Source organism: Clupea harengus, chromosome 24 (assembly GCF_900700415.2).
Source record: "Clupea harengus chromosome 24, Ch_v2.0.2, whole genome shotgun sequence".
NCBI lineage: Eukaryota > Metazoa > Chordata > Actinopteri > Clupeiformes > Clupeidae > Clupea > Clupea harengus.
In genome coordinates, this window is record NC_045175.1 from 11,405,072 (window position 1) to 11,429,275 (window position 24,204).

The following is a 24,204-nucleotide window of genomic DNA, read 5'->3' on the forward strand; positions in this document are numbered from 1 at the left end:
ATAACATTACATTATGGAAGTACAGACGAACAGTAATGAACACTACTTTAAAAAAGCTGAGGTTGAAAAAAAAACATAAATGGGGGGGTTGGTGAAGAAAACAAAATCAACAGAAGTGTGAAGTAATCATTTTTTTTATTTAAAACATGCTTAATTGATCTAATCTAATACAGTGTTGGTCCAAAATAATCAACAGGTGACCAGTTATCAGTATAGTACATTTCAGTTTTCATACAAACTACATTCAACAACAACAGGATGTTTTAAATGTTTTAAATTTCCTGTGTTTCATCGTTTGCATCTAAACCCAAAGGCCCATCTTTAGGGCGATCTACTATGGACAAATGATTACTACTAGTAGCTTTGGAAATTTGTATCACAAACCAGGCTTCTTTTTCAAACCAAAATCGTCTAGTTTCATCTGTCCAGCTGGAAGACCTCCTTCAGAAGTCCCAGCAACCTGCTCCACCTTTGGCATCTCCACGCCCTTTGGTGCCCCCCCCTCCCCTCCTGGACCATTTCTCCAAAGATGTATTTCTCCTTCTGGGCTGTAAGCTGTAGCATGCGTCAATCCTATTTCTTCTGGACTGCCATCTGGACTGGGTATATCAAACATTTCATATTTGTCTTAGTACTCCGCTGACTAACAGACAGGGAACATTCATTCAACACATCATTCATTATTACATATTATCACTACGTCAGTGAGAGAGTGAGTGTGTGTCAGAGAGAGAGAGTGAGTGTCGGAAAGAGAGTGAGTGAGTGAGTGTCGGAGAGAGAGAGTGAGTGAGTGAGTGTCGGAGAGAGAGAGTGAGTGAGTGTCAGAGAGAGAGAGAGTGAGTGAGTGTCAGAGAGAGAGAGAGTGAGTGAGTGTCGGAGAGAGAGAGTGAGTGAGTGTCAGAGAGAGAGAGTGAGTGAGTGTCAGAGAGAGAGTGAGTGAGTGAGTGTCGGAGAGAGAGAGTGAGTGAGTGAGTGTCGGAGAGAGAGAGAGAGAGAGTGAGTGTCGGAGAGAGAGAGTGAGTGAGTGAGTGAGTGTCGGAGAGAGAGTGAGTGAGTGTCAGAGAGAGAGAGAGTGAGTGTCGGAGAAAGAGAGTGAGTGAGTGAGAGAGAGAGTGAGTGTCGGAGGGAGAGAGTGAGTGAGTGAGTGTCGGAGAGAGAGAGAGAGTGAGTGAGTGTCAGAGAGAGAGAGTGAGTGTCGGAGAAAGAGAGTGAGTGAGTGAGAGAGTGAGTGAGAGAGAGAGAGAGAGTGAGTGAGTGAGTGTCAGAGAGAGAGAGAGTGAGTGTCAGAGAGAGAGAGAGAGTGAGTGAGTGAGTGAGTTTCAGAGAGAGAGAGAGTGAGTGTCAGAGAGAGAGAGAGAGTGAGTGAGTGAGTGAGTTTCAGAGAGAGAGAGTGAGTGAGTTTCAGAGAGAGAGAGAGAGTGAATATGAGTGTGAGTGAGTGAGTGTCGGAGAGAGAGATAGAGAGAGAGAGAGAGTGAGTGAGTGAGTGAGTGAGTGAGTGTCGGAGAGAGAGTGAGTGAGTGAGTTAGTGTCGGAGAGAGAGAGTGAGCGTCGGAGAGAGAGAGAGAGAGCGAGTGAGTGTCGGAGAGAGAGAGAGAGAGATAGTTAGTGAGTGAGTGAGTGTCGGAGAGAGATAGAGTGAGTGAGTGAGTGTCAGAGAGAGTGAGTGCGTGAGTGAGTGAGTGAGTGAGTGAGTGTCAGAGAGAGAGAGAGTAAGTGAGTGTCGGAGAGAGAGAGAGAGAGTGAGTGAGTGAGTGTCGGAGAGAGTGAGTTTCAGAGAGAGAGAGAGCGAGAGATAGTAAGTGAGTGTCGGAGAGAGATAGAGTGAGTGAGTGTCAGAACGAGAGTGAGTGAGTGAGTGAGTGAGTGAGTGAGTGTCAGAGAGAGTGAGTGAGTGAGTGAGTGTCAGAGAGAGAGAGAGAGAGAGTGAATATGAGTGTGAGTGAGTGAGTGTCGGAGAGAGAGAGAGATAGTTAGTGAGTGAGTGAGTGAGTGTCGGAGAGAGAGAGAGAGAGAGTGAATATGAGTGTGAGTGAGTGAGTGTCGGAGAGAGAGAGAGAGAGTTGAAGTTGAGTTGGTTTCACCCAGTTGAAACCATGCAGAGTTTTGTAAAAGTATACTCAAAGTACAAAGGAGTAGCCTACCTCTAACAATGCATGCAGGGCTGAATTAGGCTAATACCCTTTATCAATTCAAATTGAAAAACGAGCCATCCAATTCTGGAAACATATCAAAGCAAGTGACGCCAACTCTTATTGTTTTAAAGCCCTGGAAAGCCAAAAGATTAGCAGACATAGTCCCCTCTGCTAGTTAGTGCTAAGACTCACACAAACTAACACAACAAACGATCACAACCAAACTAATGTGACTAACAACCAGCATCAGGTCTATGCCATCCTTATACAAATCAAATTGTGAAAAAAGAAAGAGAACACTACCTGACATATTAGACTGAAACAACAAAAAGACAAAACAAACTTCAATGCTATGTGGGCCTAAATAGAGCAAACTACCAAAAACCTGACAAGGTACAGATTGAACAACCATAGCCTGGCTATCGAAAGGGGCAGACACAGGCACACCTGGCTGCCCAGGGAAGAGAGGCTCTGCATTCACTGCAGCCAGGGCATGGTAGAAACAGAGTTCCACTTTTTAAATGAATGCTGCCTTTTAAAAAATATACAGAAAGAATTATTATAACACACACACACACACACACGCATGCACACACACATACACACACACACACACACACACACACACACACACAAACACACACACTCACACACAAACCTGTTCTGTGTACTGTCTTTATGTGATACTTTTCTTTTTCTTTTTACAGTTTTTCTCAATTGTTTACGCACAACACTGGAACTTATGACACAATGACCACAACCTTTAACTCATGTGCCAGCTCCATAAAAGCAATTCTGCTGAACTATAAAAACATTTTTAGACCCGGATTTAAATTCTAAACCACACTTTCTTCAAAACACTACACACAATCCTCTCAATTTTGCACACTTCATCAATGCCAAATCTCCTTGTGTTCAGACAGAACACACTGCCATTCAAATGGCAAAACTTTCATTTCCAAGGCTGTTGTGAAATGTGCAATCAAAGCTTTAGCAATATAAGGGCCACAGGTGAGCTCCTGCTTTGGAGAAAAATGGATGGCAACATTGAAGTGAGAGGTGATCAGAGAGGCAGAGGAGTGAGAGTAAGAGGAGGAGGAGGAAGAGGAGGACGAGGAAGAGCAAGAAAGAGAGCCATGATCTCTGATGAGATTCGGGCCACTGTGGTCAACCATGTGGTCAACCATGGTTTGACCATGCAGGAGGCTAGCCAGAGGGTTCAACCAAACATAAGCCGCTTCTCAGTTGCATATATTCTCCGGACATTCAAAAGAGAGAATAGGTAAGAAACACTACTATGACAGGAAAACACTAGTTTGAATGCCTTATCAGGAGCATAGTATTCTTGTATTTAGAGTATTTAACATTGTACTGTATTTGTATATTTTAAAGAACTGAAAGATTACCCCGGTTTGGTGGGAGGGAGCGTGTCTGGACGGCTGAACAGGAGACTGCAATAGTCAATACGGTTCTGGAAAATAATGTTATAACAAATACAAAGTGCAACCATTGATGACCAAGACATATTCCTAAACATCAATACAGTGAGCCTAGCCACAGTGGACCGTGTTCTAAGGCGGAACACCTTGAGAATGAAGCAGGTGTACCGGGTGCCTTTTGACAGAAACTCCGACAGTCAAACAGTTATGCTATGACTATGTGCAAGTAGGTCATATACATTTCCACAACCGACTGCGTCCTATCAGCACTGACACATTACTGTACTGTATTGTAATCCAATCCAATGTTATTTTCAAGTGTTTCACAACACTGTGTAGGTCTATTTCTGATACAATATTGTCATGTTTGTTTCAGAGAGTTCTTGAGCTCGAACAGGATGCAGCCTAGTTTTTTTGTCCTTTTTTATTTTACATTTTTCTTTCTTTTTTTGTCAAACAATTACGCTATGAGTATGTGCAATGACTATATAGCTCCTGGGGCGTTTCAGGGCTGGATTCGCCATACTAGGCGATACTTCCCCCGCTGCTTGGCCAGGGAGAACATTGCCTGTGATGTCAATGAGGTCCTGTGGCCAGACAGGAACCGAAGACAGGTTGCAGCCTAGTTTCTTTGTCCTTTTTTATTAAAATGTTTCTTTCTTTTCTTGTTGACTGTACTGGCCTATTTTCTGTTGTTTGTTCTGTGCAAATCATTTACACACCCAGTTGTGTTTGCTGTGATGTATAGGATACAGCACTTTTGGAAAAAATAAAGAAATATTTTTGTTGTTACTGTATATTTGTGTGTTGTTTTATATTTGAGTAATAACCTTATTCAGTTATATTTTACAACAGGAGTAAGCATACAGTAACATGAAAAGGTATAATGCTCCTGATAAGGCCTTTATACTGGTGTTTTCCATTCATAGTAGTGTTTTCCATTCAGCACATCAGTGTTCAATTGGTTCTTAGAAATGTTTACTGATATGATGGTCTGTGTGTGTCATTTGAACACAAAATACCATTTTGAGGAGACATAACATTGTATTGAAGGCAAAGTAGCATTTTGGATTTGTGTTTAGAGTTCTGAGAAGATGAGGTATGCTGTGTAAGCAATTGAGAAAAACTGTAATATGTATTCTTTGGCAATATGAATTACATTTTTTGTCATTTAATTGAATTGAGAGAGAGAGAGAGAGTGAGAGTGAGAGTGAGAGTGAGAGTGAGTGAGTGTCGGAGAGAGAGAGAGAGAGAGAGAGAGAGAGAGAGAAAGAGAGAATGAGTGAGTGAGGTGAGTGAGTGAGGTGGTACCCTTATAGTTTATGGTATTTAAGGAAATCTTTACTCTTTCTATGTCAATGATTTCAGCAATCTTCATTTCCAATATGAATAGATACTGTCCTAGTCCAATGTTTGTTATTCATCCAAACACATTTAGACACCATTGTACATAACATGCACTAGGCCACCCATTAAACATGTTATACATACGTTTGTACTGCAGGTAGTTGGAGAGGATTCCAGTGCCGATATTGGCTAAAGGCATGATGACTTGCTCAAAGAACCCTGGCTTGACCTCTTGAATCTTCTGCATCTCCTTCTTGAGTTGCTCGATCTCCTGGCCCATGATATCAGCCTGGTCCTTGAAGCCCTTCTCCAGCATCTCCCTCTGCTCCTTCAGTTTGCTATCGAGGGCTTGCTTTAACTCCTCACGCTGGAGCTGCATCTCCTCCTCCATCTTCTCCTGCAGGCACCTCACACGGGCCTCCTGGCTGCGACGCTCGTCCTCCAGGGCGCGCTGCAGGTCCTGAGACCGCTGCTCCTCGGCCTTGGCCTTCTGCTCCTGCACCCTCGCCTGCTCACGGGCCTCTGGGGGGTGTTGGGGTGTCATGGAGTTGTGTCGATAATGCCCCACCAGGTCCAGAACATTAAGAGGGAGGGTAAGAAGGGGGGAGGGTAAGAAGAGGGAGGGTGGTTGGGAGAAAAGAAAGGGTCGCATGAGAGGGGTTTTGGCGAGAAACTGTCCTATGGTCAACTGTGATCATACGTGCACATATCTATCTATCTATCTATCTATGGGTGGGACACACAGAGTGGGTAGGTGTGGACATACATAGTAATACTGATTTCATCTCAGGTTATGCCAACCATCTCTCTCTAGGGCTCTTAGCTCTCACAGAAACATGGATCAAACCTGAAAACAATGCTATCCCGGCAGCACTCTCCACCAACTATGCCTTCTCCCATACTCCCCGACCATCTGGTCGTGGAGGTGGGACGGGGCTGCTGATTTCAGACAACTGGAAATTCACTCCACTCCTGCCTTCAAACAGGTATGCCTCCTTTGAATATCATGCAATTATGGTAACTGCTCCTGTTAAAACTTATGTGATTGTCATCTACCGTCCACCAGGACAACTGGGCGATTTCGTCCATGAGCTGGACACCCTGCTGTCATCCATCCCATACCACGAGTGTTTAACACTCATCCTTGGCGACATGAACATCCACCTAGACAATCCCAACTCAGCTGACTTTCGGACCCTGGTTCACTCGTTCGACCTACAACAGGTCCCCACTCCTCCAACTCACAAAGCAGGAAAAGACCTTGACCTCATCCTTGCTTGGAACTGCACCACGGACAACCTAACGGTAAGCCCTCTGCATCTCTCGGACCACTTCTTCATTCGCTTCGATGTTCGGCTCATTGAGCAACCCTCTGTCCCCCCTCCGATGGTCTCGTTCCGGCGCAACCGCCGCAACCTCTCTCCCACCCACTTTTCCTCTCTGGTTTCTTTTGCTCTTCCACCTTTATCCACTTTCTCCTCACTAGGTGTCGATAATGCCACATAATCTCTCTGCTCCACTCTGAGCTCATGCTTGGACAGTTTGTGTCCACTTTTCACCAGACCTGCTTGATCTACCCAGTCTCATTCGTGGCTGAGTGATACCCTCCGAACGCAGCGCTCCAATCTCAGAGCGGCTGAGAAAAAGTGGCACAAATCTGCAGCACTGGACGATCTTGCAAGCTACCAGACACTGCTGCGAAGAAGACTTTTTTCAATGACAAGATCAACGGTGCAACTGACGCTCGGAAACTATTCTCCACCTTCAAAACTCTGCTCTACCCTCCTCCTCCTCCCCCAGCTACTAACCTCACTGCTGATAACTTTGCTTCCTTTTTCACAGAGAAAGTGGCAGCCATCGGGAAACAGTTCGACCAACTGTCTCCCCCCCCTAAGGGCGCAACCGTCAATGGCTCATCATTTCCTTCTTTCATCCCTCTCAGCGAGAGTGAGGTCTCCAAAATTCTAACAGGCAGCCGTCCAACTACATGCCCGCTGGACCCCATCCCATCCAACAACCTTCAAGCCATATCGCCTGCCGTCTTACCGGCAATAACACAGGTGATTAATGCTTCATTTAATTCTGGAACATTTCCTTCTCTTTTCAAAGTGGCTCGGGTAACGCCGCTGCTCAAGAAGCCGTCTCTCGATCCCACTCAGGTGGAAAACTATCGACCGGTCTCACTTCTTACGCTCCTATCTAAAACCATTGAGAGGGCAGCTTCCAAACAGGTCACCGAGAACAATCTCCTCGATCCAAACCAGTCTGGATTCAAAAGCGGTCACTCCACCGAAACAGCCCTGCTGTTTGTAACGGAGGCCTTAAAAACAGCTAGAGCAGCAGCTCAATCCTCGGCTCTCGTCCTGCTTGACTTATCAGCTGCGTTTGATACAGTCAACCACCGCATCCTTCTGTCCATACTGTCAAGTATGGGCATTTCTGGCAATGCGCACTCCTGGTTTGAATCCTACCTCACTGGGCACTCGTTCAACGTGTCTTGGCAAGGTCAGCTGTCTGTACCTCACCTCCTCACCACTGGGGTGCCCCAAGGCTCGGTGATGGGACCACTTCTCTTTGCCATTTACACCACCTCGTTGGGCCCTATCATCCGCTCGCATGGGTTTTCCTATGACTGTTATGCCGATGATACTCAACTGTTTCTGTCTTTCCCTCCTGAGGACACCACGGTCTCGGCGCGGATCTCGGACTGTCTTGCTGATATATCCACATGGATGAAAAATCACCACCTTCAGCTGAACCTGGCCAAAACGGAGCTGATGGTCTTCCCAGCCAAACAGGTCATCCACCATAACATCAATATCAATATTGACTCTTTATCTCTTGTTCCATCCAAAACAGCAGTTTTGAAGCTATAGAAGACACGAACCAACGCGCAGATTAAATCAAAATCTTGTGCTGTCAAAAATGTGGGCAAACCCAATGTGTCGTTTAAATGCCGAGCTGCGATGACATGTGCCGAACACAACTGGAGATCTCCAGTTGCGCATAAACCAAAAACACATCTACGGCCTGATTGGTTGTTAATCTGTCAATCTCCCAATAAACGTCTCCGTTATCAACACAGCCCCATGCACCAGACTCACCTATTGTCATCCGTCAAGCAACACATGACACAAGATGACCATTGAACAAGGATTTAAATGTACTGTGGAAAATAATAACTACGCAATTTCGTAGCCAGGCTTTGATTATTCATGTGTGTTTTTAGAAGAAACTTTTTTTTTTTTCATGGCCACGAGGAGTTCGAGAAGATTGAGATCGTATGATATGGGAAATAAAGCGCATTTTTATGCTGTGATGTGATTACATAAATAAACCACAATAATATCCTCAGCACAGCAGGGGGCATATCCAGTTTTTCTTTTGATTGTTTTGTAGTTAACGGTTGGACACAGGCATTTGATATCACTGATGCTGACGTAGAGTCAACCGTTTTTATGTCATGATATTCATAGACTCTTAGTCTAGTTAACTCTGAGTCGTCGTCCCCCCCCCCCCCCCCCCGGGCTCAGAGCTGGGGGTGAATTTACACTTTAACTCACAAGTATGCAGCTACAGAAAGAGGAATTAGCTAGTAAATTAATTCTGATTGGCTGAAAAATAACTGCTTTGCTGTGCTTAACTGAAACCGTATGTATTGGTGGCAGTCATCTTACCGGCCATCTCCTTCTCAACCTCTGTGAGTTTCTCATCAGCCTTCAGGATGAAGTTGGCCTCAGCGTTCTTCTCCTGGAGAAACTCCTCCAACACCTTTTCCCCCTGAAAACAAGAGAGAAAACACAGTTAGAGATGAGGAGGTAGGGTGGACACACACACACAGACACACACACACACACACACACACACACACACACACAGACACAGACACACACACACACACTTACACACACACACTCACGTACACAAACACACACTCACTTACACACACACACACACACACACACACTTATACACACATTGACACTCACACACCCCCCCCCACACACACACACACACATTGACACTCACACCCACATACATACAAGCACACACACACTCACTTACACATACATACACACACACAGACTTACACACACACACACACACACACTCACACACACACACACACACACACACACACACACACTCACACACACACACACACACACAGACACCACACACACACACAAACATACAGACACACACACACACGCACAGACACACACACACACACACACAGAGACACACAGAGACACTCACCTTCATGCCCTTCTTGTCATGTTGCCGGTACTTGGCCACCATGGCGTCTCGGTCACGGCAGTAGATCTCATAGCCGCCTGCCTTGGAATATCTGCCCTGCTTAAGGTTGATGGCCATCGTTGCGTACAGACCCAGTAGAAGCTTCTGACACAGCTTCTCTGAGGCCTCCATGTTCAGAGTGATCAGCTTCTCAGAGAGCAGAGTCACCTTCTCCTGTAGGAGGGGAAGCCACAGCACACATTTTAGCCAAAGCAACATGAACTACAAATACGACAGTATGAGTTCCTGGTGCAGAGTTCCAACTGGAAAAGATGGAGTAGGTACGTAAATGCTTGGAATTTACAACAAAAAGTCAGTGTCTCCAAATTGAAGAAACATGTTCAGATACTACATATTTTGAACACTACACCCCTTCAAAACATCAGAACTCGGAAATCATAGAGTTTCCCAGACGGAGATCCGACAAAAGAAGGTATTTTTTGTTGTTGCTTGGAAATGTAAACCTTTGGACAAAATGTATGGATAATTGAATATATTTATTCAAATTTCTATTTCACACATTCATCACTGTAGGTCTGCAATCCTTCCATGATGTAAAAACAGTTTTTTCAAACTCACCGCCAGCTGTCTTGTGTATTTCCCCTTCTCATCCTTGAAGGAATGTTTGAGGAATTCCTTCGTTGCCATGGCGTAGAGGCGTTGGTGTTCTGCCGAGGCAGTTCCAACATCCATGGGAAAGGTCTTACTCAAATCCCCCATGCCCTGCTCATAGAGCCGGAAGCCCTCATTCATGGCCGACTGGTTTTCAATCTCTGCCATGGCAACCACAGCATTCTCCAGACAGGGAACGGCGCCACTGTTGATGGTGTCTACGTAGATCTTCACAAGATGGCTGAACCCTAGAGACAATGAGTGAAAGGCAGGAGGATATATGTTTGTGGTCACTCAATCTAGATCTCAAATCATAGGTGTAGAATCAGAGTATTAGTAAAACAAAAACATCACTTTCACATTTTTGGAAATTCACAAAGGCACTAGGCACAACATTTCAAGCTTAAGTCTTTTAGGTATTTGCATTGAAGACGTATATAATCCAAGTCCAAGTACAAATACATTTACATTTAGGTTTATTAGATGGTTTTGGACACGAATAGGGCTAGTAACATTCTATTGTCTTATGTACATTAAAACCTTTTATTACTCGACATTTCTATGAACATTGTATCAGAAGCTACTTGTAATGAAGTGTGACAAGTTTGGCCACCACCCATCCACCCATCCACCCATCCATCCATCCATCCATCCATCCATCCATCCATCCATCCATCCATCTATCCATCCATCCATCATTCAGTTGTTCCTTCTTCTTTGAACACAACAGTGATACAAAAGAAGCTCGGTGACTCACGGCTGCCGGTGACCTTGTGGCCACCCTGTACCGTCTTCACGTGGCTCTCTGCAAAGACGTAACTGCAGAAGCGGTTAGCGACACTCAGGAAGTCTGGGCAAATGTCGGCCTCTGCCATGGAATCTAGGTTCATCATTTTCTTTGCGGACGTTGGGAATGGGAATGTGAAGCACTTTCGGGTTGGGAAGAAATTCCGGATGCACTGTCTCGGTTGGTTGTAGGTCAGCACTTTAGTAGCCTGACCTGTGAATGCAAATCAAAATGCTGTCTGAAACTGAAGCTCATTACTCTCAACCTGGTCTAAACTTCACATTTAAATAGTGCGTTCTTAAATGTATGAAGTCAAATGCAAGGATACAATATTATGCTACTACTAGTTAAATTCTTTATGATCTGTAATTTATGTTTGTGCTTTAGGCTGTGATGGTGATTTTCGAAACTCAGTGAACTTAAGTCATTATTAATTATTATTATTTATTTTTTTATTCCACCTCCAAATCCAAATCTTACAATAACAAAGATCTAAAACAACAACACTACTACTACTGTGTCTACTGCTGCTACTACTAGTACTACTTATAATAATAATAATAATAATAATAATAATACAATTATTATAACAACAATGATGAAGGAATGAGCCATTTCCATTTTGCAAAGAAAAACAAAACTATATATTTAACCATTCATTGAGACTAACCTTTCTTCAGCTGCAGGGCAAAGTCCAGGTACTCATCCTCACTCACATTCCGACCATCGATCTTCCTCTCCAGAGTGAAGTCCCGAACGGCCCAGACGAAGCCGGGGAAGAAGCGGACAAACTTACAGTCCTCTTCCTCATCATCCTCATCACGGGCGGCAGCTGACTTTATCCGGATGTGATCTGTCAGCTCAGTCACATAGCTGTGATTGGCTAAGGAAAAGTGACTTTTTATGTTTAAAGTTTCAAATCTCATTCATATAAAAGTCTATCTGTGTGTGTGTGTGTGTGTGTGTGTGTGTGTGTGTGTGTGTGTGTGTGTGTGTGTGTGTGTGTGTGTGTGTGTGTGTGTGTGTGTTTTAATCAGATTATTATAAATATTTTCTCCAACAATTAGTGCAGTGACATAGTGTTGTTTGAATAATTATTTAGCCTAAACAAAGGTTCTCGATTAGTAGGCAACATTTCTTTTTTGTATCAATGGGATTTTATATTTAATCTGCTCTTCAACAGGAGTGACACTAACAGGGGTGGGCAATTAATTTCCCCAAGGGGCCTCATGAGATAGTGGGACTGTTGTGGAGGGCCGGACTAATAGGCTGAACTCAATTCTGCTCAATATAAATGTTGTCTCTTTAAAAAAAAAAACATTAAACTGTACAGTTTTGATTAACTGCTACTGGTAAGAGTAGATGTTAAAATTTAGGCTATGAAAATGTGGTGCAGGCATAGTAAAAACGCCAACATTATTTAATCAACATTCACAAAAACGATTTTGAAAATGAGCATGTTTTTGCAGTATTAAATTAACTTCATACAAAAAAAGTAATATGTTTGAGAAGTGAGAGAAATCCAGTCTGTGTTGGGCTTGAACAATTGCACTGAAGTCAAGTTGAATGTCTGAGGTGGATATACGAAGGACAGCCGACAGGTGATTGTCAGTGAGAGAGGATCTGTATTGTATTTGTTAAATTTCATCACTGAGAATGTTTGTTCACATATGTAGGTAGATCCAAGAGAACCGACATCTTTTGAGCATGCCTCCTCATGTGTGGGAAGTGCACACGGCTTTACCTTTGACCTCAGTACACAAATACTCTACATTCTGTGTCTAGCTTCCTTTTTTTAAGGTGAGCTGACATTTTTGAGGGCTAACAGCTATCTAACTCACATCTCTCGTTTCTCGTCCCTCACTCACATTTCTCGTAAACATCTATTCACCAGTGAAGGCGCAAAGGCTCACAGGCCACGCCCACCTGCACGAACCTAGGCCTACGTAATTAAAAAAAAAAAATCCCGCTTATTATACGTTTACTTGCCAAAAACGATAGAAGACATTCCTCCGAAATACCTCTTTTTAATGATTTTGTTTGGCGTTTCATGATTTCCGCTAAGAAAAAATGCGAACGTTGGGATGGCCTATTCAAATCAACTGAAATCTTTTGGAACCTTCTGAAGAGCCGTATAATAAGTACAGGTATTTACATTTTGATTCCTAATTTACCATTTACCTCACGCGGGCGCGTCAGGGACAGCCAACAGGCCGGATGTGGCCCGGGGGCCTCACAATGCCAGGTCTGCACTAGAGGTTAGGTTTTCACTTTCCTCTCTTATGCTCACCACTAAGGGCGCAGGTTTTCACTTTCCTTTCTTATGCTCACCACTAAGGGCGCAGGTTTTCACTTTCCTTTCTTATGCTCACCACTAAGGGCGCAGGTTTTCACTTTCCTTTCTTATGCTCACCACTAAGGGCGCAGGTTTTCACTTTCCTTTCTTATGCTCACCACTAAGGGCGCAGGTTTTCACTTTCCTTTCTTATGCTCACCACTAAGGGCGCAGGTTTTCACTTTCCTTTCTTATGGTTGCTCTCACTCACTCAGCATTATGTTGCTGTCGAATGTAAGCTACGGTGGCCGATGTTAACTTACTAGTTCTAATTTTACTGCAGCAAAACAAGGCATAAGTGATAAGAACATATTTAAGAAATGCATTTCATGAGAAAATTATTACCCTACCTACCATGAAGACACAGATCAGACTCCGTTGTACCCAGTCTGTATAACAGTCAGCTGAGACTCATAACGTAAGAAACAAGAATGTTGCCAAAAGTTACTGTCCGACCTCAGTAATTCAGTTGAAGGATTAATGTTCGGCTTTCGCCTACTTACATTTTTTTTCATTGGAAGTTAAAAATGCAGATATCAATAGTTCAGCGATTAGCTTCTATCAGCTGATGATCTCGATTCATCAGTCGGGCTCTAGTAGTCATCATTGTTCACAAGCTGAGACTACAAGGGAAAGTGTGTGTGTGTGTGTGTGTCAGTCTGTGTGCGTATCTGTGTGTGTGTGTGTCTGTCTGTGTGTGTGTGTGTCTGTCTGTTGGAGGTGTGTGTGTGTGTGTGTGTGTGTGTTGAGTGTGTGTGTGAGAGAGAGAGAGAGACAGGATACTGGAGTTTCTCCAGGGCTTGGTTGTCGATGGTGCCTCTGCTGTTGTACACCAGAGTGCTACTGAGCAGCACGCCCAGACAGAAGATCCAGGCATCGTTCTTCGAATCGCCCTACGATGGGATTTTAAGTAATTTTAATGAGGGGCGTTCAGCTTGTTGTACATTCATTCATTTTTACAGTATGTACACATATAAAGTTGCTGAGGACGGCATTCTGAAAAGTCTTTCTCTTCCATACATGACAATAAGCCATAAGGTTTTTTGTTTGTGTTTCTCTTTTCCCCTGAATGCAAAATCTGGAGTTTTGCTGAGCCAAAATATATATCATTGGAATATACATTGAATTGATTACACAATACTGAGCTGGTTGATCAGATTCTCTCTGGATTCAGAATTATATTTTAAACCAGTCAGGATTCAGTTTGACTTCTTCCTACCACTGCAGTAAACAGTGCATGAATATAACAGTATGTAATTAGTGAAATGTTGGTGTCCTCACCTTGCCGACATCACCCAGTCCTTCAGTGTCTAGCAGCAACAGCGTATGTCCTGAAACAGAAGTCCTCTCATTGTCACTGACACAGCCTTCTACTTCCTGTGTTACACATGGTAACCATAGCAACAGCAATAACAAATGGTAACTGTAGTTACGCTGGGAACGGTAACCTTCTGAACACAGTGGCTCTCCACTAAAGATTCTGGAGCACATGGTAACTCATGGTTATGATACTCTTCCTCCAGACACACAAGAACAATCACAGAGTTTCCATGGAGATCCATAGTAATGTCGCGCTGACAAATAACATGCTTTAGTACTTTGGTTGGGTACACAAGGATCTTTCTTCTCGTTCTTATTATTTTTTAGAAAAGTAAATTACCAATGAATAACATACAAAAAAAAATATAAATAGATTTGCTCACCTGGTTTAGAGGGGTGAGGCACACACCACATCCAGATGCCTTTGGTCTTAGACTCAAGGGTGCTGCCCAGAGCAAAGCCTGAAATAAACAACTTAGATTTTAAAACAGTACCAATGTTGTCATAGCGTCAAAAGCCCTACTGTGTTGTTTACTGTGATGTTTTATTGATGTTTCATTGGGCCCACAAACCGTGGCTACCGATGGATTTTAATTATTTCTTTTTAAGTTTGACATTCAGAAGTAGGCCATACTGGTCCTACCGGTTCTGCGGTCCATGTCAGTATCTACAGATCAGACAGAACAAGATGTGTTTCAGTTCAGATTTGTACATGTTGATTATCACTGCAATGAGTGGCCTCAGGAGGCACTATATGCACATCACACGTAGAGTTTGGAGTACCTATTTTCTTTTCCTCTTTCTTTGTGTGTGTGTGTGTGTGTATGTTTATATGTCTGTGTTTATATGTGTGTGTGTGTGTGTGTGTGTGTGTGTGTGTGTGTGTGTGTGTATGTTTATATGTGTGTATGGAGTAATACTAATCTGAAGCACTGATTTGAAAGAGACACGCACCTTTATCTTGCTTCACCTTTACATATTTTATCTACTGGCCCTACCGGTTCTGCAGAGTGGCAATAAACAGAGTGAGTGTGTGTGTGTGTGTGCTTGTAGCCTATGTGAGTCTCTTTATATGTGTATATGTATGTATGTATGTATGTATGTATGTATGTATGTATGTATGTATGTATGTATGTATGTATGTGTGTAAATGAGTGAGTGTACTTCAGCACGCATGTATGCTTCAATGTGTGTGGGTGTTTCTTTAAGTAAGTATGCATACCTGACCTGTGTGTGTGTGTGTGTGTGTGTGTGTGTGTGTGTGTGCATGCGGGCATGCGTGCGAGTATGCATGTTTGTGTGTGTGTGTGTGTGTGTGTGAGTGTTTGTGAGTGTGTGGTTTACCTGACTGTTGCCCAGCTAGCCGATTCATGAGGTAAGACTTGCCAGTGCGGTACAACCCCACCACAGCCACCACCACCAAAGGCTGCTGGATCCCCCTGAGGATGTCCAGGGCTGATTCCACTGTCCGCAGTCCCTCCTTTGCATTCTCAATCAAGCACACAGGTGCTGGCATCCAGGGTGGACCTCCAGACATGGCTGCTTGTAGGATGGCAGGACACCTTACACAGTAAAAAAAACAACAAACAAAAAAACGTGATGCATAAATAGATATGAGTTTAATTAAAACCACACAAATCTTAAGTCAATTATATATTTTGTTGTCCTCCCATCATTTCATTTGTTGTTTTTTTTACAGGGGTTAGGGGTTAGGCAGGGCAACTTCAAGGGGAGGAAATAACACAGATAACTAATATCTTCCTGAATAACATAACGAATGACATGACGAACTAGGATGAGCTAGACGCAGGAGATTAATTAATCAATCAATATTAATATTCTTACAAAAACAGCCAAAATTTTACAATAAACCCGATTATTCTAGGGGGAAATAATCATGGATATCTATATGTGATCTTGTACATGACGGCAAAGATCTCAATTAGGCCTGTTTAATCAGATTCTCCCTAGATTGGCTGCTGGTTGCTGGTGCCCATAATATTTATGTTCTAGTAATCAGCCATCTGTTTTCGAATCTGAATCACATCACCAGATGTCGTCTACAACATAGGCTTGCAAAAAGCTTGCAAATAGTCTTAGAATTGTTATGGAAACATCAGTAAATTAACCAGTAGTTGTAGTTGAACTGGATTCAGTCACTACACTGGTTACACTCCCTTGGTTTAATCCCTGAGGCATTTAAACTAGCCTGGCAAGTAAATATGCTGGCAAAAAATAACTAGTTAAAGAGACGTAGGCTTATGTAGTTCATATATTTGCAGCCTACCTTTGGTAGAGAGCTTGCTGACGGAAGATCCAGACTCTACTGGTGTGAAGTTGTCGAAGACTCTTGAGATCAGTGCGCAGTGCAAAGCCTTGGAAACGTATGAAAATGAAACCAACTGCGCTAGTTAAGAAATTGATTTTTGGGTGTTACTGTCGACGCACACGTTTCTGGTAAACCATGTGTGGTATGAGAGGTGAGGTGAGAGCAGTGTCCCTTGGTTGGGTGGGGCGTGACTGCTGTACTGCCCTGCTGTACTCCTGGCATTAGTCCAAAAATACAACATTACAGGCATGCTGTCTTACAGGTGTGTGTGTGCGTCTTTATTATTATATTTCTTATGAATGGTTTGGTATGAATGTTACACTCAAGGATTGAGTTTGTGATGTTTTAATTCGATTTTGAAACATGTGGAACTGTGATTTAATATATTTTTTTCTGAGTTGGAAATATCTAATTGGTTGTACTTGTTTTGTTCCTTTTGGTGGTTCAAACTACCAGCAGGCCATTGCTGGAGCGCCCCTTGAAGGCACGCAGATCAAAGCCATCCCACTGGTGACAGTTCATCTGTGAATGCTGTCCCTTTTTTATGTCTTGATTAAAGTAAACTATAAGCATTAGTGGAACTGTGTTTCTGTCATTCAGTTGACTGGCCTGTGCTTGGGGTTGATTTGAGACATCAGCTCAGCTTTACATTTACATTTAGTCATTTAGCAGACGCTTTTATCCAAAGCGACTTACATATGTGCGACTTACAATGTATACACATTTTACATTTACACTGATGGCACACTGCACATCAGGAGCAATTAGGGTTTCAGTGTCTTGCTCAAGGACGCTTCGACAGGGAATCGAACTAGCAACCTGCTGATTACTAAACGACTTCTTTACCTCCTGTACCACTGTCGCTTTAAGTGGGGGTGCCTGGAGCTGTGGAGCTCAGGGAGGCCTAAACACTGTGCCGCCACCCATGCCTCAAAACATACGAAGTGGCGATTCACAATCACAACAACGGTGATATATTAATAAACCATTCTGTCATTTTCCACTTTACAATTTAGCGATGCTACCTCATGGCAATATAGACCTATAGCATGTAGTTTAACTACTCAGTTTGGTTAAAAACGACACTGAGAACACACCCTGGTACAAAAATATCTAATGTATCCTTTAAATACCGAATATATTCCCTACCCACAACCCACACAGCTACCAAAACCCTCACACTAAAAGCATTTTCCTTCAACAGTAGTGTCCTTTTCCACAGATTTACAACATCTGTTTTGGAGTTTCAGCAGCATTATGTTAAGAGTATTTTTTTTTTTTCTAAGCCTTGTATATGTATATATAAACAATGTAGAGTTTTTAGTGGCATCCAGTGGGGAGGTTGCCTGAGTGTTGGAGTACCTATGGTGGCTGAAACAAACGCAACACGAAAAAAGCCCCTTTCTGAACTCAGTGTTTTGGTATCTGTTCAGGTATACTGTTGAAACATGCATATGTAACAGTGAAGATTTGGTTTCTTTCACTTGCACCCTTTCTGTGCTATTTTATCATACTGATATGTCATGCTGTTGGGGATATAGTTACCTCTAGGGGATATACATGCTGAAAAGAGTGGCTCTTCTCACAGTTCGGAGGATTAGAGTCACTGTGAGTTGTGTATAAAGAGAGCTCCTGCACTATTATTTTAGAATGCAATGACTGAACGTTCTAAATCAATACTAATTATGTAAAGGCGTTCCACATTCTGTCCTTACGTAAACCGTGTGTTTGTGTTAGTAGTTATGCACATGATCTGAATGGATATTTGATCGAAGTCCAAAATGACACGTGTGAATAGCTAATATTTCATCTCCCTCTTATATTAGCATGTAGTGTTTATACTGTGTATATAGAAATACAGCACGCTAGTCTTGCCCACAAAGTTATCATGAGCCTTAATGCTTCTGAGTTTGTTGTATCCTTGGTCTTAAAAGCCCAGAGAATTGGTATGTTTTTGCTACTGAGCTCCCTCTAAAGTTGTGTAGCTCACCTTTACACCACTGTCCTGAATAGAAATCACACTTTGAAACCCTAATGGACAGTACACGTGTATTTGTTGACAAGCTGAAGGATATGGAACCGGCAAAGACAACGGCAGAAGCCAAAGAACCAAGTATACAACGGTAGAGTAATATCCCAAGATTTTACACAAATATGACTCTCCATAGTTTAAATTATTGTGACATTGGAGATGAGCGCTAACATAACCAGAGAATAGCACTAAAAGAATGACAATTTCTAATTTTACTGACATACTGCTCACGTTTTCAGCCCATATACATTGTTTTCTAGGCGTATTGAATGTGGAGTATGTGTAATCTAATAAAATGTTGTTGTTCATATACATTGGAGAGTGTAATTTATTACAAGCTAGCAGAGTTAGGTTTTCAAGGTTGAAAAATTCCAAGTCTTGTTGGCGTGAGATTGACGAAGACTGATACAACTTTTTGACATGAGATGAATTTATTTGGATGCTAGCTTGAGACAGGACAGGTTGATGACTTTGGACATCTGGAAAAACTACAAATCTCCGTGTGACAGGGATGACACCAACAAGGTTACAGCCTATGTCAAATTATTTCATAAATAACATTGGCAGGGATATTTATGATGAAAACTAGCAAGTCGACAACATTCCTAACACAGCCAAACATCAAGCAAGCACAACACATAGCAAGACAGCTAATAAGTTATTACTGACTAGTCCGACAGAAAAGAAAGTAGCATATGCTACCAGTGACGCAATACATTCATGGGAGAACACATACACAATGTAGTCCAGACGGCGTCTCGGATCAATCAAACACAAAACAGCCAGCAGTCGACAGAGGTTCAGAATCAGGATAGATAGATAGATAGATGGATACTTTATTAATCCCGAGGGAAATTTTTAAAATTTTTTAAGATAGATACTGATTCAATACAATTCATTTGTTTTACCATCCCATTATTAAAAATGCACACCTTTTTAGTATTGAGAGACACCCCACTGTAAAATGAACTATGTAACGAGGAGTTTGTAGGCCAGAAGAAGATGCAGAAAAGACCCTGGACCAGGACGAACCTCAATGGATATGCCCATCTGTTAAGAGAATTTGGTTGTCAGAATATTTTGAAACTCTATTTTTCTGATCCGGTAGAGACTAAGCTGCTCCCTCTAGTCGTAAGACCCCGCTGCCATAGTGATCCTCTGCAGATAAGCCTGCCCTGCTCTCACCCTACCATAGCAGGACTGGGCAGCATTGGCACTAGGCCAACCACTACTTAAACATTTTACGAATGCCTTTGTACTGCAGGACGGTGGAGAAGACATTATTGCCGATCTTGGCTATAGGCAGGAAGACTTTCTCGAGGAACCCTGGCTTGGCCTCTTTAATCTGAGTCTTCTCCTTCTTGAGTTGCTCGATCTCCTGGCCCATGATCTCAGCCTTGTCTTTGAAGCCCTTCTCCAGCATCTCCCTCTGCTCCTTCAGTTTGCTCTCCAGGGCTCGCTCCAACTCCTCGTGCTGGAGCCGCTTCTCCTCCTCCATCTTCTCCACCAGGCGTGCCACACACTCCTCCTGGCTGCAACGCTCGTCCTCCAGGGCGCACTGCAGGTCCTGAGACCGCTGCTTTTCGGCTTTGACCTTCTGCTCCTGCACCCTCGCCTGCTCACGGGCCTCTGGGGGAATGGGAGAAAGTAATGGGTCACATGAGAACAGTTTTCGTCACTTGTGATCATAAGTGATATGAATGAGTTGACTTATGTAGATAGATAGATAGATAGATAGATGGATACTTTATTAATCCCGAAGGAAATTTAGGAAACCTAAATGTATGCATTTCTGTGTGTGTGTGTATGTATGTATGCATGCATGCACCTACCCATGTTTGCATCTATGAATGTATGTTTGCATGTATGAATGTAAGGTGCATGTATGTTTAAATAAATGCTTGGTGTCAGCACTATATATTGCTCCTTTAACGTTAATGTTTAGCCTAATCCCTATCGTTAGGCTATCAGTAGCTCAAAAGTTTGCATGCTTAAATAAAGACCTACAAGGGTCTATTTGCCTCGACTAATTTAATGTAACATGAATATCAAGCAACATGGATGGTGACACTAATGTTAGCAAAGATATCTTTCAATCATATAAACTAGGGCTGAACGATTTGGGAAAATAATCTAATTGCGATTTTTTCCCCCCAATATTGCGAATGCGATTTAATATGCGATTTTTTTTAATTTTATCCTAATTTTTCCCCCAACAAATCGTAATGAATGATTTAAATATGACCAACACAATATTAGATACATTTATTGTAAAATATTATTTCCCACATTTTACATTTTTATTTAACTGCTCATTACAGAATCAAGAACAACAAATCGGTGGCTTTGCCACTGTGCATTTAAGTAATTTAAACAAAGTCATTGTTTTTTTTGTTTTTTTTAGACCACGTTTTTAATCGCGAACTTTGCGGTTAGAAAATCGCGTTCTATCATATCGCGATTAAATCGCAAATGCAATTAATCGTTCAGCCCTGATATGAACCTCCACCATCTATGTCAAATGTTTTGTTTACTTCTGCAGGGAGAGTGGGTAGGTGTGGACAAACATAGTGATACACTGCCTCTTATCTGATTGGAGTGGTAAGCATCACATTGTTTAGCTCACTAGTCAACAACAAGCCAGACTTCTTCTTTAACTGCATTAGTAAAGTCAAAATTCAGATTAACGAAAAATCTGATTTATAGAGTCCGACCCTGTCTTAGAGATTGGTGGCAGCCATCTTACCTGCCATCTTTTTGTCGGACTCTGTGAGTGTCTCGTCAGCCTTCAGGATGGAGTTGGCCTCAGCGTTCTTCTCCTGGATAAAATTCTCCAACATCTCTTCCCCCTGAAGACAAGAGAGAAAACACAGAGAGGAGAAGGTAGGGTGGACACACACAAACACTCACACACATATGCACACACACACACACACACACACAAACACACACACAAACACACACAAATACAGACAGAAACACACAAATACAGACAGACACAAGTACTACAGACATATACATACACACCAAAACACACATACTAACACAAAAACACATATACAAGAGATCCAAACATACCATGCACACACACACACACACACATAGAGAGAGAACAGACACACAGACAACAGACACACAGAGACACAGAAACACACACACAGAGAGACACACACTGCCCTGTCACTCACCTTCATGCCTTTCTTGCCATGTTGCCGGTACTTGGCCACCATGGCGTTTCGGTCAAGGCAGTAGATCTCATACCCGCCTGCCTTGGCATATCTGCCCTGCTGAATGTTGGCGGCCATTGGTCCATACAGATCCAAGAGAAGTTTCCGACACAGCTTCCCCGAGGCCTCCATGTTCAGAGCGAACAGCTGCTCAGAGAGCTGCGACACCTTCTCCTGTCAGAGGTGAAGCCACAGCACACATTTTAGCCAAAGCAACTACAAATACGACAGCATGAGTTCCTGGAGCAAAGTTCCAATTTGACAGCAGAGCTCGGAAGGTGGAGGTATGTAACGCGCTCAAGTGGTTTGCTCAGAATTTACGAGAAAACAAGTCCCTCTCTGAGAAGTGTGGTTTTCCAAACTGGAGAAACACCTTCAGCAACACCACTTCAACATGGCAGCTCGGGTATAAAAAAAAAAAATGAGTTTCCCAGCTGGAGATCTGACATTAGAGGGTCTTTTTTGGGGGTGGGGGGGGGGGGGCTTGGAAATATAATTTTTTCAAGTCCACTTGAACGCCACATGTAGCTCAACTGGAGGGAAAAGTAAGAACAAACAAAAAAATTGCTCAAAACTTACCTCCAGCTGGGTCATGTATTTCCCCTCCTCATCCTTGAAGGAACGTTTGAGGAATTCCTGCCTTGCCATGGTGGAGAGACGATGGTGTTCTGCCGAGACAGTTCCAAGATCCGTGGGAAAGGTCTTACTCAAATCCCCCATGCCTTGCTCATAGAGCTGGAGGCCCGCATTCACGGCTGACTGGTTTTCAATCTCTGCCATGGCAACCACAGCATTCTCCAGACAGGGAATGCTGCCACTGTTGATGGCGTCCACGTAGATCTTCACAAGATGGCTGAACCCTAGAAACAATTAGTGAAAGGCAGGAGGATATATGTTTGTGGTCACTCAATCTAGATCACAATTCAATTAAATTCAATTGGGGGGGCATCTGCCCCAGGTAGAGATAGAAAAAGAAAGGGGGGGGGGGGGACAATCAGGAACATAGCAGAAGAAATCATACATGTAGCATGATGAGCATGCTAGCATACGCATGGTAAAATGTACACAGCATACATGAGTGTACATAATACATACAAACATGGTATACACATGATACATACAACATTGGTAGTGGAAAAGGTGGGGAGAGAGCATTCAAATATTGTAGATAAGCTTAGTGGGTATACAGTGCGCTCTTAAGGTAACTATCACAAGGGTAAGTTCAGCAATAGAAACTTACAGAAAACTATATTGATGGTGGATATTATTTACTTTACATTACATCTATTTTATGTGCGAGTCAAGAAGAAGGTCTTGGTTGATAAATACGCCAAGATTTTTGATACTAGTGTTTGATGTTAATGAGATGCCATTGAGTGTGGGTAGACCTAAAAGTAGGGTCTCATTTAATAGAGGTAGTGTGTGTTTAAGTAGTTTGGTGAGGATAGGGTCTATTAGTAATAAGCTCTAGTAGGGTCTAACAGGGGAAGTGATTGTTTAAGTAGTTAGGTGAGGATAGACTCTAATAGGCTCTAGTAGGGTGTAATAGGGTCTAGTAGGGTCTAGTGTGGTCTAATAATAGGGGTAGTGTGTGTTTAAGTAGTTTGGTGAGGATAGGGTCTAGGTATGGAATAGGGCTGAACGATTAATTGCATTTGCGATTTAATCGCGATATGATAGAACGCGATTTTCTAACCGCAACGTTCGCGATTAAAAAACGTGGTCTAAAAAAAAAAAAAAAAATGTAATTATTTTTTTTTTTTTTTAAGATGATACATTTTGCACACAGTGTTTAAAAAATGCATGCCTAGTGTTTATACGTAAAATTACTTTTTTTAAATTACTTAAATGCACAGTGGCAAAGCCACCGATTTGTTGTTCTTGTTTCTGTAATGAGCAGTTAAATAAAAATGTAAAATGTGGCAAAGAATATTTTACACTAAATGTATCTAATATTGTGTTGGTCATATTTAAATCATTCATTACGTTTTGTTGGGGGAAAAAAGAGGATAAAAAAAAATCGCTGTCGATGTAGGCAATTGTATGTACATGGTCCCAGAAGCTACTTACAATAAAGTTTGACCCAAACATATTTCTGGGCTGTGTGACTGTAAAGATACCAGCTGCTAGATCAGGCCAGAGCCACCTTCCTTCCATCCATCCATCCATCCATCCATCCATCCATCCATCCATCCATCCATCCATCCATCCATCCATCCATCCATCCATCCATCCATCCATCCACCCATCCATCCATCCATCCATCCATCCATCCATCCATCCACCCATCCATCCATCCATCCTTCCATACGATCTGTTCCCTTTTATATTTTCTCTTCTGC

The 24,204-nt window shown here is 42.6% G+C and overlaps 2 protein-coding genes across 4 annotated transcripts in view; both read right to left on the reverse strand.

The window, feature by feature from the left end:
* Positions 1 to 4,652: 4,652 nt before the first annotated feature.
* Positions 4,653 to 15,849, reverse strand: LOC122128741 (guanylate-binding protein 1-like). The gene is made up of 11 exons (XM_042703473.1): positions 15,619 to 15,849; positions 14,658 to 14,735; positions 14,236 to 14,285; positions 13,738 to 13,847; positions 11,290 to 11,492; positions 10,590 to 10,832; positions 9,800 to 10,080; positions 9,182 to 9,394; positions 8,599 to 8,701; positions 5,066 to 5,443; positions 4,653 to 4,660 (listed from the first exon to the last, which is right to left on the reverse strand). The coding sequence occupies exons 1-11, from the start codon at positions 15,809 to 15,811 to the stop codon at positions 4,653 to 4,655; spliced, it is 1,860 nt and encodes a 619-aa protein (XP_042559407.1). The 5' UTR covers positions 15,812 to 15,849.
* A 3,198-nt stretch (positions 15,850 to 19,047) lies between these two features.
* The window catches only part of LOC105896910 (guanylate-binding protein 1-like), a 78,780-nt gene continuing 73,623 nt past the window's right edge, over positions 19,048 to 24,204 (reverse strand). For 2 of the 3 annotated variants that reach the window (XM_031562379.2, XM_042703591.1), the window contains 4 exons: positions 22,442 to 22,722; positions 21,824 to 22,036; positions 21,382 to 21,484; positions 19,048 to 20,264 (listed from right to left, as the gene is read on the reverse strand). In XM_031562379.2, the coding sequence (XP_031418239.1) occupies positions 19,864 to 20,264; positions 21,382 to 21,484; positions 21,824 to 22,036; positions 22,442 to 22,722 (998 nt within the window). In that variant the 3' untranslated portion in view covers positions 19,048 to 19,863. The remainder of the gene's footprint in view (positions 20,265 to 21,381; positions 21,485 to 21,823; positions 22,037 to 22,441; positions 22,723 to 24,204) is intronic. The other variant, XM_031562378.2, reaches the window with a different exon arrangement.